General features: G+C 46.9%; 1 protein-coding gene across 1 annotated transcript in view; it reads right to left on the reverse strand.

Annotated features, from left to right (window-relative positions):
* Positions 1–145: 145 nt before the first annotated feature.
* Positions 146–19,730, reverse strand: part of Impa2 (inositol(myo)-1(or 4)-monophosphatase 2) — a 33,985-nt gene continuing 14,400 nt past the window's right edge. The window contains exons 3-8 of the mRNA XM_013027155.1: positions 15,106–15,210; positions 13,086–13,131; positions 10,989–11,097; positions 1,701–1,809; positions 929–1,080; positions 146–444 (exon numbers count right to left, since the gene is read on the reverse strand). Of these exons, the coding sequence (XP_012882609.1) occupies positions 329–444; positions 929–1,080; positions 1,701–1,809; positions 10,989–11,097; positions 13,086–13,131; positions 15,106–15,210 (637 nt within the window). The 3' untranslated portion in view covers positions 146–328. The remainder of the gene's footprint in view (positions 445–928; positions 1,081–1,700; positions 1,810–10,988; positions 11,098–13,085; positions 13,132–15,105; positions 15,211–19,730) is intronic.

Genomic DNA, 19,730 nt, shown 5'->3' on the forward strand with positions numbered 1-19,730 from the left:
GGGGGGGCGGGCAATCAAGATTGGATAACTAATTCTCTTGTAGATTTGGATTTGGCCCTGACAGAACATGTACTAACTTGCAAAAGGCTTGAAGAGATTATAGAAGCTTGCTAAGCACCAAGTCCCAGTGAAAGAAACATGATTTAAAAAGTGAGCCACATACTTTAGCACAATACCTCCCCCTTAAGCATAGTGAGACATCAGTCTGGGAGCAGTAGCAAGACACCTGTCCCAGAGCACTGGCCACTGAGACAGTTCCCTTCCAGGAACTGCTGCCACCTGCAGCCTCCCAGGAAAGCCCTTGGGTACTCATTACGCTTTGCATGGCTCACTTCTCGTCATCCCGCCCATAGTTAATAGTCTGTAAGGCCTGAGCTATGAGCATCGCCATCTCCCGGGTGCCGGCAGCAACCACTCTGCAGGACATGAGGTCGAAGGGTCCGCCTGGGAACAGAGGGGACAGAACAGACACCTGGTTACTGGAACTAACCTGTCTTGTATAGTAGCTTGACACACACACACACACACACGCACGCACGCACGCACGCACGCACGCGCTGGGAGTACAATTGAGTTCCAGGGCCTGTACCCCACAGGTGGTCCAAAAAGGAGAACACAGCCAGCTACAGTCCAGGCTATATAGATCTGAGCCTCTGAATAGAGCTGCCTTTCTGTGTCCAGTGAAAGGCAAAGGACGGATGAGTCAAGGCTGAACAGTCTATCCCATACTGTGCTAGGTACATGGGTAACCAAGGCTCAGAGGAATGAAGGATCTGCTCAACTCAGTCTGGGCAGGCCAGGCCTGCCTTCCCCACACCCTCCCTGATCTTCCTAGGGATGCACAAAACAGAAAAGACTGCACACTGGAGACGTGCGTGTCTTGAGGTGCTCACATGATCCAGAGTGCACTGGTGGCTACAGAGCTCACCTGAGGTGTCCATCACGATGCCTCCCGCTTCTCTAATGATCACTGTAGCAGCTGCCAGGTCCCAGCAGTGCAGGCCAAACTGGTAATAGGCATCTGCAGCCCCAGAGGCCAGGTGGCAGAGCGCCAAGGTGGAGCTGCCAATCACTCGGACTCTGCAGAGAGTGAAGGAGGGCAGGTATGGGCCAAGAGGGCAGTACCCTTGCTGTCTTGGTGTGGCATGCATGCTGCCAGTCCCCTCACCCACTGCGAGCCACAGGAGGCTGTCACACTGAAGATGCAGAACCCAGGGCCTCTCTGCCATGCCACCAGCATTCTGCATGCAATCACAGGGCTACAGGGCACAGCCCGCAGCTGGTACACCGAGGCCTGAGGTTCTGACTGCACAAGCATCATTACATTACAGTAGCACCCTCAGGGCGCCTGGGGGTATGTGTGTGTGCATGTAGACATACATGAAGATGAGTCACTCAGCTTAATAAATCTTGGGAGAAACAAATCAGAGACTTTTAAAACAAGTGCACCAAAGGGGACGCTTAAGGACCTAGAAGTCTGTGTCGGAAACCTGAGGTCAGCAACAGGGGACAGGGGACACAGCATGGTATGGAGGACAAACCTCCAGGGCCTCCGGGGCCTGGTGTCACAGCACCCCACACCTGTCTCTCTCCTAGCTAGCCAGGGCACTCCCTCTTCAACCCCCTGGAAGTGCTGAGAGACAGTGGCTTAGTTCTCTCCCCTCTGACCACAGGATGTTCCTGGGCCCCAGAATCCGTACCCATGAGCCTTCGCGTGAAGCAGACGCTCCATGTTGCTCAAGAACAGTGACAGAGTGGTGGGATCACGTTTGGGCCCAATTTCCGTCAGAACCAATGCCTTGGAGAGATCTGAAAGAGAGCATTTCCATCCATGGAGAGATCACATCTCGGCTCTAGCAGAACTGTCAGGGTTTGCCCCAAGCAAGCCTCAAACATCTGTCTGTCACTGCCTGAGAGCAGGGTTGTTTGGAATCTTTCTGCTAGCTGAGTTGGGAAGTAAGGCCGTGGGGGAGGGAAGCAAAGGCTTCCGTTAGTGCATCCTCTGATTGTCTGCTGAGGAGCTGACCCTTCACGCCTCTCTTCCCCAGAATTTGGTAACTTACAAAAAATGACCATTATTCAATCACAGGCAAAAACAAAATGATTCCACAATGGGATCCTGGAATGTTCAGAGGGAAATGCCTTTCTTTCTGAAAGAGTTTTAATACAAACTCATCTCTAGCTGCGTGGCTCAGGGCCTTTCTGACGAGGAAGTGACCTGAGTCCAATTGTCTCTAGGAAGGGCAACTGCTGGGAGGCATGGGCCTTGTCTGTGCAGAGGCCAACCAAGCCCTCATACCAAGTGTCCCCTTTCTATATTGTGAAACTCTGCCAGAGCCAGGAGCCTGGCTTGTGGGTATTGGGGATGTGACTGAGACTTGATGAGGATGGTTTGTCTTCGCCACATTCCCACACATGCCAGACATGTCCTGTCTTAACCCATCAGGACACACCATGCCGGCAGGATGCAGCCACACTGGGTATGCTAGTCCACAACTAGAGAGGAAACAGCTTCTATGACAGTTTACTTGATCAGCCCAATTGTGTCACCACTTCCAAAGAAATCCTCCTCAGCCCTTTCTGCCAGTAGAGCTGTTGTTTTTATGCCTTGAGCACTTCTGAGGCACAGCTACACAGCAAGGCAGCCTGCTTCAGACGTCCAAGTTCCTCACTGCCTGACACACCCAGCATCAAGGCTGAACTAATGCTGTGTTCCCCCAAGGATGTGGGTGAGTGGGGCATCCAGTGGACACTGGCACTGAGCTGCCATGTTACCCATGCACAGGACCTCAGGATGGTACACAGGTACACCAGAAAATTGCTGTGGACCTCATGGTCGAGGGTCAACTTTTCCTCACCTTGCCTTCCAAGGGGAAAAAGCTTTTGGGAAAAAAAAACCATATTCCCAGGGCCAGGCACAAGAGACCTCAATACATAGTCACTGGGTGAATGAATGCCTTCTCTTAAATTCTAGCATCCAAGAAAACCGGCCAGGGGGAGCAATTGCCTAGCATGCAAGAGGTTCTGGATTCAATCTCTTGGCAGAGCAAAAATAAAGCACCATTATATTATAGTTGTTATTTTAATTTATGGAAAGAAATTTTGAGTTCAGTAGAATTTTACTGGATAATCTAAGAATAAGATAGTAATCATTAATAAAGTATTAAGAATAGGTAAAAATATTTTAGTTTAAAAAAATATTCTTTTAGCCAGGTCCTCACATCTATAATCCTACTCAAGAGGCTGAGATCAGACGATTGTGGTTCGAAGCCAGCCTGGGCAAGAAAGTCTGTGAGACTCTTCTTTCCAATTGCATAGCAAAAAGCTGGAAGTGGAACTGTGGCTCAAAGAGGTAGAGCTCTAGCCTTGAGCACAAAAGCTTGGGGACAGTGCCCAGGCCTTGAGTTCAAGCCCCAGGATCGCATGCATGCGCATTTGTGCGCATGCGCGCGCATATGCATATGCACATGCACACACATACACATACAGTTTTGTGGGTTTTTTTTTTTAACATTTGTGAGATCCCATGTTGACATTCTGGATGTTGTGGTGTATGCCTGTAATCCCAGTGGTGCAGGAGGCATAGGCAGGAGGACTGCCATCTAAGGCTAGTACCAAGCAAAAAACACTAGACTCTCTCTAACTGAAAAATAACTAAAAAGAGGGCTGGGGGCATGGATCAGGTGATAGAGAACCTGCCTCACAGGTCTGAAGCCTTGAGTTCAAACCCTAGTACTGGTTCCCTCTCAAAAAAACCTTCTTTTGCAAAAAAAATATTGTATTTTATTTGGGAAAACAGAAACTGGACTCACCAAAGAAGAAATGCAGATGAGAAGCCAATGAAAGCATGGTCCACATTACATGTCACAGGGAAATGCAAATGTACACAACAGTGAGACTCCAATGTACACACACAGGTTAGAATTGTCAAAATCCAGAACACGGACAATACCAAACATTGGTAAGGATGTGCAGTAACAGGACTATACCACTAGGGGAAATGTCAACTGGCATAGACACTGTGGAAGACAAGACAGTTCTCATACACCAAACACCCTGTCTCCATCTAATTCAGCAATCGTGCTACTTGGCACTTACTAAAAGGAGTTGGAAGCTTAGGTTTTCATACCGCAAGTCTGTATGTAGATGGTTATAGAAGTCTTATTTATAACAACATTAATATGGAAGCAACCAAAATGTTCTTTAGTAGGTAGGTAGAGACAGAGAGTAGCACAAGTAGATAGGAAATATTGTTTGGTACTCAAAAAACTGAGCTCTTGAGTGATGAAAAGACATGAAGAAAAGTAAACGCAGGTTAACAAGTGAAAGAAGGGCAAAACTTGCCCAAATAGTGAGAAGATCAGAGGTTGCCTGAGGCTGTGGAAGGAATGCATAGGAGGAGACAGAATTTTCAGGGTAGTGAACTGTTCTGTATGGTACATAGCGATAAAGATATATTTATCCATTTGAATGTATAACACCAGGAGTAGACTCTACTGTCAGCTACAGTAACACTGGCATAGCAGTGTGGGTTCATGGATTGCAGCCATTAAGGAGGGGAGGCCTCTCTAGGGGTGCACTTCTATATTAATGAACCTTCAAAGTAGCCTTTCCTTTTGTTTCAGTTAATAAGTTTTTGAGAAAACTGAGCATGCTCCAAGTTATGCTTGTCTGCTATTTTAACTTTTCTTCTTTAAAATGATACTAAGGTTTGACAAGGCCTGGGACTTGTTAAGGCAGGTACCCTACCACTTGAGCTATGTATACTTCCAGGCAGCATAGATTCTTTTTTTTTTGGTCGGTCCTGGGGCTTGAACTCCAGGCCTGGGCGCTGTCCCTCAGCTCTTCAGCTCAAGGCCAGCGCTCTACCACTTGAGCTACAGCGCCACTTCCGGTTTTCTGGTGGTTTATTGGAGATAGGAGTCTCACGGTCTCTCCTGCCCGGGCTGGCTTTGAACCACGATCCTCAGATCTCAGCCTCCTGAGTAGTTAGGATTACAGGCGTGAGCCACCAGCGCCCGGCTCAGGCAGCATAGATTTTAACCTTTCCAAATACCCTGTGATAAAACTAGAGTTGGAGGAAAGAAAAAGTAAACTACAGACATCTACAAGCAAAAACTATAGCTTGGTACCAGTAGCTCACTCCTATAATCCTAGCTACTCAGGTAGTTGAGATCTAAGGATTGAGGTTCAGGTTCAAAGGCAGGACAGGGAAGGAAAGTCTGTGAGACTCTAATCTTTAATTAACCATCAAAAAGCCAAGTGGAACTGTGGCTCGAGTGGTGTACGTGCTAGCCTTGAGCAAAGAAGCTATGGCAAAGCATCCAGGGCTTAAATAGAGATTCAGGTGTGCACTCAACCACACCCACACCCACACCTACACCTATACCTACACCCACACACACATGCATGCATCCCCCCCGCCCCCGCTAAAATGAAATCTCTGGTGGGTGGGCCACAGCCTCAGAAGCTGTGCAGGACAAAATAGAAGCACTGAGATTCAAGATTGGATTCAAGAAAAAGAGAACCTCAAAATCACACTAGATACCATGTGGGCCAGGCTGGCTGGCACATTAGGTCCCTGGTGTGGGCTGCTCAGAAAGGACAGAGCCAATCCTGTGATCTCTCATGACTCACTTCTTGAGGTTTCCTTAAGGGCAGGCCTAGCACTGAGTTGGTACTGCCAGGAAGGGAGTAAAAAGGAGCAAAAGAAAAACACCCAGGTAAGGATGAGGGAGAACAGAGTGAAAAAACAAAAACAAGACCTATTTTGGGAACATTCTACAGAAACAGCAAAAGGTGCTCTGGAGACAAACGACAAAAATTGTCCTGGACACACTGGCCTCCAAGCCTCCAAACTCAGGACCATAAAATACAAGTAAAAATAACTACAAAGGATTATGGCTGGCTAGGCGCTGGTGGCTCACGCCTGTAATCCTAGCTACTCAGAAGGCTGAGATCTGAGGATCATGGTTCAAAGCCAGCCCGTGCAGGAAAGACCATGAGACTCATCTTCAATAAACCACCAGAAGACCAGAAGTGGTGCTGTAGCTCAAGTGGTAGAGCGCTGGCCTTGAGCTGAAGGATAGCACCCAGGGCCAGAGTTCAAGCCCCATGACCACACACACACACACACACACACACACACGAATGAATCATGGCTGGATCACATACACAACTCTAGGAGAAAAAAAAGAATAAGGCTCAAAGTAACATCTCTACAGTCAATAAAAGTATGCCTAATATTTGTTCCTAAAATTTAAGTACCTTTAGGTAATAAAGAATGGGTAGTGGCGCTGTAGCTCAAGTGGTAGAGCGCTCACCTTGAGTATTCAGGCCCAGTGCTTAGTCTCAAGCCCCACAACCAACCAAAAAAAAAGATTGCATGACAAATCATGTATGTACTTGGGAGGCTGAGGTAGAAAGGATCAGCCTTGGTTCAAGGCCAGGCTGGGTAGAAAATTTTGCAAGACTCCACCTCAATTGAGAACTGAATGTCATCCCAGCTATAAAAGGAAGCCTAAGATGGGGAGGGGCAGCTCAAGCATGCATTCAGACAAGAAGTGGGACCCTATCTCAAAAATTACCAGTGCACCAAAAAGGAAATGCAAATCAAAACCAATCTTACTAATCATACCCAGTAAGATCAGGTAAGATTTCCCTGGTAAGATTGATCAGCATTGAGAAGTAGGAACAGTAACAAATGCTACAGAGGATGTGGGGAGGAGGGGGAAGGAACCCTACTCACTGTTGGTGGGAATATAAACTACATGCAACCACTCTGGAAAATGGTTTGGAGATTCTTATAAAAACTAAGCATGGAAATACCCGTGATCCAGCCACACCACTCCTGGGTATCTACCCAGAATATTACAAGTCAGGATTCAGTAAAGACACTTACTTGCACATTGATGCTCATCACTGCACAATTCACACTAGCCAAGTTATGGAAACAGACTAGATGCCCTGTAACAGATGACTGGACCAAAAAATGTGGTGAAAAAAAAAAATGGCCAGTGCAAGAAAAGGGCTAAAGATGTGACCGTGGTAAGAGTGCCTCCCTAGCAAATGTGAGGCCCTGAGTTCAAAATCCCAGAGTTTAGGGGAAAAATGGGAAAATATTTCAGACAATGAACTAAAAGGACCACAGAATGAATAAGCATTATAGATTATATTTTACAGGAAATACAAGATAAAGAAGAAAAATGTACACATTAAAATTGATGATGAAAGCAAAAGGAAAGATCAAGCACAACTGCTCTCGCCTGTCATCCCAAGTACTCAGGAGGTAGAGTGGGAGAATCACAGTAGTAGACCGTCCTGGACAAAATGTTAATGAGACCCCATTTCAACCAATAGCTGGCAAAGTGGTGTGTGCCTGATCACTCCCGCTATACAGGAGGCTTAAAATGAAGTATCCCAGTTCCAGCTGGCTTAAATATAAACATAAGAACCTACTGGAGGGGGCTGGGAAGGTAGCTCAGCGGTAGAGTGCATGCCTTGCAAGCATGAGACCCTGGGTTCGATTCCTCAGCACCACATAAACAGAAAAAGCTGAAAGTGGCGCTGTGGTTCCAGTGGTAGAGCGCTAGCCTTGAGCTGAAGAGCTGAGGGACAGCGCCCAGACTTCAGACCCCATGACCGGCAAAAAAAAAAAAAAAGACCCTACTGGAAAAATAACTAAGAAAACAAATACAAAAGAAGCAAGAGATGTGAATAAAAAGACGAAATTACGAATCATGTACCTAGAAACCCTGAGATATGTGCTTAAAAAATTACTAGACTCTAAAGAAAAAGAGAACACTGTCCTTGGTTCTATAGGGCAGAAAGTAGGTGAAAGACAAGCAAACTGTCACTGGGGCAGTGGTGCATGCTTACAATCCCAGTACTTAGGTGGCGGAGGCAGGAGGATAATTTCAAGGCTAGCCTGGGTTACACAGAGAGACACTATCTCGAAAATTTTAAAAATCAAATTGTCTTCAAACCTTCCAATAACATGAATTGCCAGTAGACGTTGGAGTCTGTTTTAGATACTTGAGACAAGAATGACAGGTCTTGGATTTTTATTATCAGCAAAATGGACATTCAAGTACGGAGGCCACTGATAAACTAATGCATATATAATTGTATTTAATCTTTACAATTGTTTTTGTTTGTTTTTGAGACAATCTTACCGTATAGCCCAGTTTGGATCCTGAATCAATACTCTCTCCTCTGCCTCCTAAGTGCTGGGATTATAAGCAGGAACCACCATCCACAGTGTCACAATTACTCTCACTGTGGTTCAGCATTTAAATGAGAACTGAAGTTTGACACAGGAAGTAGATTCAGGGCCCAAAGCCAGGTCTGCATCGCACTCAAAGATCTTTCTATCCAGAGCACACTGTCACCTGCTAGACCGATCTGATGACCAAGACTGAAAATAACAATAGCACTAGGGTTTGAACTCAAGGACCTATGCTTACCAGTCAAGTGCTCTACTACTTGAGCCCACATCCCCATCCCAATTTTGCTTTAGTTATTTTTCAGGTAGGATCTCATGTTTGTGCCCAAGCCTGGCCTCAAACTGTGATCCTTCCACCTATGGCCTCCTGTGTAGCAGAGAACTCAGGCATACCAACACCACTGAGGCCCAGCTTGATTGAGATGGGGTCTCATTAACTTTTTGCCTGTGTTGGCCTCAAACTTTAAAAGTCATACTGTGCTTTAGTCATACTGTGCTTTAGAAGAAGAGTACTGTTTAGAGTGGAGGACACAGCACAGTAGGCTCCAGAGAGATCAATGATTATATGTGAACCAGTCACAGGCGTTTACTGAAGGGTCAGGAATAGCAGGAGCCAGGCCAGAGCTGTGCATCTGTGGACATGGGTCAATGCATGACTGAGTTGCAAAGGCAACAACCAGGAAGCCCTATATGAACACAGTTCAGTGTCATAATCAGGGGAAACACAAAGCAAAGTTCACTGGGCATGTCTGATGACCTGCTTCCTTACCACTGCTACCCAATTAGGCCTGGATGGGTGCCTTCTGGAATGCATGGTTATAATTGATGCCTGTTTGTGCAGCCAAACCAAACACTTTGGGAGCAGAACCAGGGCAGGCCTGGGACTCAGATTCTGAGTTCAGTCTGGGGTCAGGGACACTAGCTTATATCATCCTGCCAGTGTCCCTTCGGAGCCCTTCCATACCCTCCACCCTAGGCTAGCACAGAACCCATGGGACCCCTGCAGTGCTACCTCTTCCCCCTCTAGTCTTATTGGCCCATTCTTCACTGGGTGCCTTCTCCTGGGGAAGGCCAGCACCTTATAAGCTGGGTCAGGTGAAGAGTAGCTGAAAGCCATATATCTGCTCCCCTTGCCACCTGAGGCCACCTAGGAACATAGTATCAACCTGGGAGGAGAGGCAGCAGGAAAATAGAAGGTTGCAGGACAGCAAGTCTGAAAAAGAGGCTAGTGATAGGCTAGAGGGCAGGTAGGTAGGCAGGCAGGTTCAGAGGAGGAAGAGGGGAGTGCTGGTACTTCAGAACTGAGGCTAATGTTGGTAAATGAAGTAGGTGTACTTCATGAGGCCCTGCTTCTAAAACACATATTAGATAGGAGCAGAAATGAGAATGGAGGTGTGGCTCAAGTGGTAGAGTATAGCCTTGAGTGAAAAAGCCAAGTTAGAGCATGAGGCCCTGAGTTCAAGCCACAGAACTGGCACCGAAAAAAGAAAAAGAAAGAAAGAAAGAGAGAGAGAGAGAGAGAGAAAGAAAGAAGGAAGTAAGTAAGTAAGGAAGGAAGCAAGCAAGCAAGCAAGCAGGATCTGTGTTTGCCCCTTTTTCTTTTCTGCAGTGCTGAGGTTGGAACCCAGGGCTTCATTCAAGCCAGGTACGTGTTCTACCTCTCAGCCATACTCTCAGCTCCCATCATATTTTTAAACCCAATCACAAGCAGTTTTCACAGTCTCCTCTAGCTGCTTTCTCCTTTGGGCTCTTCTTTTGTACTTGTTCTGGCATTTTTCTGTCCCTTTCAGTACCTGTTCCACACAGAATGCAATACTGCTGGTTTAGTTAAGGTGGGAGGAAGGCAAGAAGGAGGTTAGGAACCCTAAGCCAGCATGTTAAGGGTAGGTGGTGCCAGGAAGACACAGGCAGTCCAAGCTACCAGGCATGCTGAAGATTCTGTACTAAGGGAAGCAAGAGTGAGACACAATTAGTGGCAGGTTTAAGGTGCCTGGAAACGCCATAGACTTAACACAGGGGTCTTCAGAAACTAAACTGCTTCCCACACTAGCCACTGCTGGTCCACATGCAGAAACCCACAGACACACCTGCATGACAACACTTACAGATATGGCCTTACCAACATTTTGACACACTGCCTGCCCTTGGCCTTGATGGCTCATTCAGCCCTACCACATAAACTGCTGTAAGTTGAAATTTTTGCCTTAAAGATGACAGATGTGAGTGCACACTCCTGGCCACGTGACCCAAATCATTAAGGTACAGAATGTGGTGGGCTGGGACAGTGGTTCAGTGGTAGAGCGCTTGCCTTGCATGCTTGAGGCCATGGATTCGATTCCTCAGCACCACAGAAGTGGAAAAAACCAGAAGTGGTGCTGTGGCTCAAGTGGTAAAGTGCTAGCCTTGAGCTGAAGAGCTGAGGGGCAGTGCCTAGGCCCAGAGTTCAGGCTCACAACCAACAACGACAAGAAAAAGATACAGAATGTGTTCAATTTCTCACTCCATCAGGAAAATGATTCCCCTATAAAGAAGCCAGCTATGGTAGCATGGGGGCTGGGGGCATGGCTCAAGTTTTAGGGCATCTGCCTAGGAAGTGAAAGACCCTGAGTTCAAATCCCAGTACTTCCTGAGAGACAGAGATCAAGACATATACAGACTGGATGCTCAGCAGATTTCTACCACTGTCTGTGTGAGGGTGACTTTTGCATTTTCCAATTACACTTCTCTCTGTGAAATGCGCTGAGCTGAGCTGCAATAACCCTACCTGTCTCCCCGGAGACTCGGAGGCGCTGGCCATTGCAGAAGGCACCCTGGCCCCTCCGGCCTGTGTAGAGTCGCTCCTCTGTGCAGTGGTGAATCACTCCAAATTCCAGCTGCAAGGTGCACAGGGGAGAAAGAAGCAAATTCAATCTCATTTGACATAGGAAATAACAGTGAAGCAAAGATGAAGGCTGTACTTGATACTAACACCAGCCCAGTGACAATGTACAAAAGTAGCCTTGCCAAACAGCAATGGAAATAATTAATTTCAGATGAGACCTGGGCATGATAGTAAATGTCCTTTTGCTTTTTTATTCTTTGTACAAGGCCAGAATTTAAACTCTTGATCTGATGCCTTTGCTTACTGGCTAGTGCTCCAGCACGAGCCATGCCTCCGAAACACCCAACATCAAACTTTCTTAAGTTAAAATGTATTAAGGGTAAGAGTGAAGGAGTGACATTGTCCAAAAAGAAATGTACTCTTTACCTGACTTATATAACTGTAACCCCTCTACATATAACCTTTATAAGGATTTAAAAAAAATTTAATATATCTATACTAAACGCTACTACAATCAACCATTGTAAGCAAAACTTACTGAAAAAGCTTAATTCTTGATCTGTTTTATATTTTACTAGGAGAAAAAGGCTACTTGTGACTATTCAAGCCCTATCAGAAGCCCTGCAGGCTGTTGATGTATGAAAAATATTGGCTTTTATAAAGCCATTAGAACCAGAGACTCCATGGAACCTTCGTCCTTCAGCAGGCAAATCACTCCACAGCAGCTTCCCACCTGATTCAAGTGACAAAGTGACAGAAACAGCTTCCCAACAAGAAAGATGAGGTGACCTCATTCCTTGGCACCTCAGATTCCTCTCTATCTCAGGCACAAGCATGCTTGGTCTGCTGTCTCTGGAGGATGAGAAGACCCGGGCCAGATGCCTTTGCAAAGTCTTGTCTGACCCTGAGGTGAAGTCAGACATCCCTGGGAATGGGAGTCCACCCTACAGAGACGTGGTTCATTTCTGGAGGAGACCATTTGGCCAACACTGACAGTTTTTAGCTCTCCAGCAATACTTATCTGCCCTCTTCCACTACCAGAATGTCCAAGTTAACCAATCCTGGAATTGTGTAGGCCAATGCCAGCCTGTGGTGGCACCTCAAGACCATGGGAAATGTCCTGGCCTTGCCCCTGAGGGTTGGCAGGAAGAATGAGGGACTCCCTCAAGCGGAGACACCACTGCACATAGACACCTCCTGTGTTCAGTCTCCAGGAAGGTGGGATAGACATGGCAGGCCCTAGACAGGCTGAGGGTGGCTGGCCTTCTGAGCCCAGTCTTTCTTCCTGGAAGCTTTCCCCCACTACTGGTAACCTGGTGGTGAGCAGTGCTACTCAGCCTCACATATTCACTGGTCTCTGTGACCACACTGAATAGAGATACCAATGAATTGTCAACTCCTTGCCTAAATTTCAGTATTATTTTTTTTTTCTGATCTCCAACATTAAGTACCTTGAGATATGTGTAATCTGTTTCTATATTGGGAAGTCTACGTTGACCTGAAAATGACTGTGACATTTGCCATTTTAAAGGGAGCTGCTTTTGAGAGATGTGGAGCCCCTGTCCTAATTACCAAGGTTCTTCCAAGCCCTGCTGACTGACCTTCACCCAGGACTTTCCTGCAGGTCTCATGCTATTGCTTAGTTCAGAAGGTCTCTGGGAATCCGGAGAGAGCCATGTTCTCACACTAATAGTCAGGAGGAGGTAAAGAAGAATTAATAGGATATTAAGATTAAAAACATTATCCCAAAATAGGATCGCCTTTTTGTGACTAGGTCACATGCTCTAGGGGTCAGAAGAGACTAAAGCATCTGCTCAGAACACTGCCTTCCACAGCAGCTGTGAAATGAGCCAGCCGGCCATGGGATGAAGTGAGTAGCTGCCATGGAGCCAGAAACCCATCCCCCCACAAACTGGCCTGTGCTTGTTTACTTCCTTGGATTTGAAAAATATAGACTGGATTTACTAGTAATGATTAAGGCACAAGGCAAGGGTAAACAGGCATGCTGAGATCGGAACCACAAAGGAGGACCGTGTATACCTCTTGGTGAACGGCAAATCCAATGCTAACTGCTACGGTGGGGAATCTGCAAAGGAAAACAGGATGAGTCACGTGAAATGGGATCACAAGCTCTCCAACACCAGCCTTCCTTCAAGTATCAGGATCTTTCTGCACTAAGGCTGGGGTTTTTGCTGTTGTTGTTTGTTTTATAAACAACTTTCCACAACTTCATTGAGCTGCTTGCAAGATAAACATACCTAGCTGGCCATCATGTAAAATAGTTAACTTTGAAGCAATGTCTGGAAGTCGTGGAAGGCTCGAATAACTCCACATGACCAATTAATGCTCAATTAGTGACAATTTCAATAATTACATTTCTGGTTCTCAGTGATCTTAGGTGGCAGAGACCTCCTAAAAGGCCAGTCTCCCTCTTGGGTGGGGTGTGGAGGCCCAGGAGACACTGTCACTGGCCCTGGACCATGGGCTCCACACAGGCCGGCCTGAGCCACAGGCCCCCTCTGAGCCATAGTAACATTCCTCTGTCGTTATCTCTTGCCTGAACTCTAGCAGCCAAGAACTTGTAAGCCACCAGTAATAAAGGGATAGTTTTTATGTCACAGTTTGACTGTGGTTATGTGATTTTGTTGATGTTACTCAAAATGTCTCCTTTATGTGAAGGTCATCAGAATTTAAAAAGCAGCAAGGGTGAAGAAACATCTCATTCCTCAAACTTGTGGGCAGACACACAACTGAGAGCCTCATGAGAGAAATCCTGAGAGCTGGGTATGGGGAAACTTAAAGACCAGGCTGTAACTCTGCTCCTACCTAAACAAGTAAGTCCCGTACGCAGAGGAGAGTTCTGGCTGGCTGTGGTCCCAGTACCACAGGGCTCTCACAAAGCTCAAAGCATGAGAGCCATAGCTCAGACTGAGAGCTTACAGAGGTGGCCTTCGGGTTCTGAAACTGTCAAACCAACACTAGAGCCTGTTTTCAGTGGATGCTCCTTTCCCAGCTTCTCCTCCAGCCCCAATTTCCCCCAAGGGCTACAGAGAGGGAAGCACTGGAGACCACAGGCCACTACAGCCATGAAAACTCTCAGAGGAATATGTGGCCTTTCTCATAAGATGGGGATTAGCCCATTGTATTGCTGTTATATGCACTTTGGATGACAAATGGGACAGGTACTCCCCTCGGGGAAAACATAGGAGCAGAACCTCTGAAGAGGTCATGTTTTAGTTGAAGTGACTGCCTGGCAGCACCAAATGGCACTACTCCATAGCCTTGAAAGGGTCACCTTGTCTGGGCATGACTGAGTTCTCATGGTAACCCTCGTCTGGAAAGTGTTTATGCTTAACAGAACTGGAATTACTTCATGCAAGTGTACTATGGAGGCAAACAAGTAATGACACCTAGCACAAAGAATCCCACAGCTTCGCTCTGTTTCTGCTTCTTATTTTCCATGAGTTCATGGGCCGCCACACACACATAACCAAGTCTCCCCAGATATGGTCAGGTTGGCACGTGGCCTCAGTGGAAGCCATGTCATATGCTGTGCCTCTGGGTCCTTGTCTACCTACACATGGCTGCGAGTTAATATATACAGTGCCCATCCTGCCACTGTTAAGGAGCTCTCATGGTGGTAACCTCTCTGGGTTTGCAACTCAATTCCCTTCTCAGGAGCCCCTCTGACCTTCCTGAACTCTGGCCTTCTGCACCCACAACGTTTACTACTGCCCCAAAGGCAGCTCTTGACTGGACCTTAGCTCAGCAATCCTGAATCTCTGGCATCTGCCGCCCAGGTGCTGGAATACAGATGTGCACCACCATACCCCACCCAGACCATTTCTGAACAAGATTTCCTTACATACTCTTTAGAAAAGTCTCTCACAAATGACACAACCCTAAAGAATATCAAAGTTTGATCATCTTAATGAGACCATAAACCTACTATGGGTTTGCACATAGCCCTGCCTTCAAAAACACTGCTTTTGGAAAGACAAAATCTTACGGAAGACACATGAAGCCCTGAAGCAGGATGGTGCTCCCAGCTCCTGCTCACCTATGCACAAAGTTGCAGGTGCCGTCGATAGGATCGATGATCCAGGTCGGGCTGGAGGTGAGCACACACTTGGCCCCAGAGGCTGTGGACTCTTCTGCAATGAACCTGCAAGGGATGAGGATTCAGCTTGAGAAACTGCACCAGGAACGCAAGGCGATGTGCCTCAAGTTGCTTATGATTGCATTAAGTAAAGAACAGGCACATTAAAAAGATCTTGTGATAACTTCTGCAGGTCGGACATGCAGACTCTTTCAAAGACCACCAGTATCTTCATGTGTCTGCGAGCCCTCTGCCCCATGGGTTCAGGAAAGAGTAACCAAGCTGGGGATGTGAATTAGTGGTAAAGTGTATAGCATGTACAAGGCTTGGGTTCAATCTCTAGCACCAACCCTCCCCGCAAGATCCTAGAATCTCACCTAATCTCAGAGTTTTGGAAGAGCCCCAAGAGAATAGAGCAGTCCAGGTAGAAAGACACAAGAGCACAGAGACACTGACCACAAGTCCCGCAGAGGAAAAGCTAAATTACACACACTTCAGCCTGGAGCAAAGAGGCCAATGAAGCAGTTGGTGACGGTGCTGGCCTGCAGGGCAAGGCCCAGACTCTTCTTTGGCTTTTCTCTGGCAGTGCTGTGACATGCGTCATGGAGAGGTTGTCATCTACACTGACACAGACAGAGGTGACAATATCTTGTCACCAGCTCTGTAGGCCTAGTATCTCCTTTCCCCTTCCTCCCTGTTTTTTGGGACTTTAACACTGTACCTGATGCTTTTTCTCACTGGCTGGCACTCTACCTCCTAAGCCACACCTCTAACCCCATTCCCTCTTCCCTGGTTTCCAGCTTCCCTTGGGGAGAAAGCAGGAGTGGGCTGGAGCGGTGGGACAGTTATCATGACATGCCTACCCTGAGCGCTTGCAGAAGCCTTGTTGATACTCCTTCAGGAATGGGAGGCCTGTCAATCTGTCTCCAGTTTCTGTATTTTCTGTTCTTTCTGCAGAACAGCCCTTTGTAATAAGGCTCTCTATGGATAAGCCCCCTAAATTGTCCTCACTGGAACATGCCATCTCCCTTTCATCCCAACAAGACAAGAAAAATCTCAAGATCAACCCTGACAAAAGGGAACTGCTGGCTTTTTCCATATGGATCCATCAGCACCCTGCTGCTCAACCCTCCATTCTTGCCCCTACCACACATAAGCTGTAAGCTGAGTGAAGCACACAGGGCCCTACCTCTGGCCAGGCCCCTGCCTCACAGCCCTATCAGTGGTCCCTGGAAGACTCTCCAGGCAGGTCCTTGGCTACAGACAAGGTGACCTCTGTAGCACACGAGGCAGTGCTAAGCGATATTCAGAACTGTCCCAGTGTGCCAAAGGTAGGGCCCTTGTGCCAGCCCTGCCTGTGGTAGAAGCTGAGCATACATTGGTTTGTAACTGAATGCAGAGCCCTGTTTTCCACTAGATCTTCAGGCCTTGTCCACATCTATACCAGAGGAAAAACAAGACTTGCCAAGAACATGTTTTTGCTAAGAAAGAAAAATGACTGACAGCTATTTCTTGCCCTGATGTGGCCATCTGGTGAATTATCAATCATGGTCATCCCCAGGCTTCCCTCCACAGCCAGGCGCTCCTGGAAACCACTTTTCCCTAAGATCCAGCAAAGAGCTTGTGAACAAGAGGGACAAGCCTAAAAGGGAAACCTCTGTACCTGCTCTGTGCATTCACAACCATCACTGGCCATATATGTCCTCAGGCTGGCTCTCCTCCCCACATTTCAAGTGTTGGACACTTACACATGGGACTAGGATCTGTTATGCAGAGCAGCATAGGCAGAGCTCAGATCTGTTAGAGCAGAGAGGGCAGCAGAGCAATGTAGTGCTTTGCATCTGGAGTCAACAGCAACCTGTGTGGGGTCCTATGCCACACTCCAACCACTGTGGCACCTTTCACAAGCTACAAAGTTCAGGTCCTACATGCACATACACAGGAATATACACATACATAGCCCTTCCATCACACAAAGAATCTCACAACCTATCTGAGGATTCGCTAAGGGAATGCTATATATACATCAATGCAGGCTGCTGTCCATCATTGCCCACGCCCCATAATCTCTAAAGAATCCCACAAATGAGCAGACACTGAGATGTGAGGACCAGGCTAGAGAGCTCAAAGGCTCAACCTGCTCCCTAAAGCTCAGCTTGTTGGACAGACAAGGCAGAAAAGTCTTGTGGATTCTGACTGTATGACATACTTCCACTCCTGGGCACTGCCTCCCCATCAAGCAGTTCTTGCTTCTGCATCACATGACCCAAGCATGCAAACCAGAGTCCATGCTTAGGGACTGGTGCTCCCCAGACAGGCCTAGATAAAACTGCCATGAACTTGATACAAGAGGCGGAGTGGGGAAGATGGGACACTACACAGAGACCCATTCCACTTAGATGGCACTATGTGTGGCAGTCACTCTGCCTCTTAGCCAGAGATTTAAGGAACTAATACTGTTTCAATGTCTTCTGTAGCTCCATGGTTTTCTTTTCTTGGAGTGGCTTGTAGTGTTTTCAAAGAAAATACAACACACCCTAAAATCACACACAACAAGAAGGTGCCAAAGCTTAAATTGGGAACAAAGCTGATAAAGCAGTGAAATGATAAGGCTCAAGTCAAGAAGAGAGCAGAGATAACACAATGGTGAATTCCCAGGAAACTCAGGAGTAATGTGGGTCCTTTTACTTTTAAAGTGTATTTAGAGTAGGAAGTAGAGAGGCGGCTGCTGGGCTGGAAGAGAAATGTCCAGTGGGCATGAAACAGTCTGGTAGCATAGACACCCCTCAGCTCACCATGGGCTTCTCAGGACATGCAGGACCAGGAAGACTGTTTATCTATAAACCACATGTGTGGGACACGGGCCAGGGAGCTCTGAAAGGCTCTTGTTGCGGTGCTTCTGCTCTACATGACTCTCTGACGGGGTCATTCACCATATTCATTCTGGACCCCAGGCTTTCTCCAGCAGCCACTTATGTTCGTCCCAGGGGGCTCACCTTCTCTTTCCTGCCTTCTGCTCATTAGCCCACCTTCCCATATGAAGGTGGGAGGCATGCCCTTGGGTTCTCTGCTTGCTTTATACCTGCTGGTAATAGTTTGGGCAGGACTTCTTTGGCTAATCCACATTCAGGCTATCTGGCACCAAAAATACTTCTTCCATGGAGGTGGGAAGGGAAATAGAGCTTTGACTAATTTATTTACACCTCATTTTCTTCATGTTGGAAGCTAGTACCTATGGAAGTAAAGAGAACACAGATCTCTGCAGAGGGAGTGGGGAAAAGTCTACTCTTGCAGACATTTCCCTGGACAGAAAAGCCACTGAAATGGCTACCTAAAACCTCTAACACAAACAGAAAAGCCACCGATGCACATGACTTAATGTAGGGAGCTCCAGAACACTACATAAACCTAAGGAATGAAGGAGAGGATAGCAACTAAGATAATGGTGGAAGACTGGGAACAGGTTCTGCATAATTTAACTACTTTCCTTTAAAAAAAAAAAAACTCTAACAAACTTTCTATACAGTTAACAACCAAATACTTCTAAGATTTTTTTCTTTTCCGACTACTTAGTGGTTACTCTGACAAGAGAGACAGAATTGTCTTTCTAGTCTATGAAGGGGAGCCAAGCTGCGTGTTGAAGCCTTCCTGAACTGCAGCAAATACCCCAACTTACCCAGGACCATGAGCACCCAGGAGGAAAAACATGGGTAAATGTCTAGCTGGTGGTGGCAGGAACATGTTTGTTTTCCACATCAAGGACTTGTTTTATGTTCACTTGAGTCATGAATTCAACCTGTCAAGGGGTAAAGGTGGTAGCTAGACATACTGAGCAGTTCAAGTTCATTCCCTTTCCCTGCTTGAGCCAACTCTGACTATCCCGGCAACGCCACTCAGGAGAAGAGGATGACAAGAGTTTACTTACTGTCAGTGATGCTAATAGATTTATAGATTTTGTGTGTTTGTGTGTACATGAGCCACTATGGGCTTGCACTCAGGACCTGGACACTGTCCCTTAGCTTTTTTTTCTTTTTTTTTTGGTCAGTTGTGGGGCTTGAACTCTAGGCCTGGGCATTGTCCCTGAGCTCTTCAGCTCAAGGCAAGCAATCTACCACTTGAGCCACAGCGCCACTTCTGGTTTTCTGGTGGTTAGCTGGAGATAAGAGTCTCACAGGGAATTTCCTGCCCAGGCTGGCTTTGAACCACTATCCCTGGATCTCAGCCTCCTGAGTAACTAGGATTACAGGCATAAGCCACCAGCGCCCAGATCCCTTAGCTTTTTTGATCAAGGCTGGTACTCTACCACTTGCGCCATAGCTGTACTTCTGGCTTTTTGGTGGTTAATTAGAGATAAGAGTCTCATTAGCTTTATACTGAGATTCTCAGATCGCAGCTAGGATTACAGGTGTGAGGCATGGGTACTTAGCGGTAATAGGTATTTTCAAAATAGTTACACTTAGATCTACTTCAAAATCATCAACTGGGGCTGGGAAGGTGGCTCAGTGGTACAGCGCTTGCCTTGCATGCTCAAGGCCCTGGGTTTGATTCCTCAGCACCACATAAGCAAAAAGAAAAAAGCCGGAAGT

Source organism: Dipodomys ordii, unplaced genomic scaffold (genome assembly GCF_000151885.1).
Source record: "Dipodomys ordii isolate 6190 unplaced genomic scaffold, Dord_2.0 Scaffold100, whole genome shotgun sequence".
Classification (NCBI taxonomy): Eukaryota; Metazoa; Chordata; class Mammalia; order Rodentia; family Heteromyidae; genus Dipodomys; species Dipodomys ordii.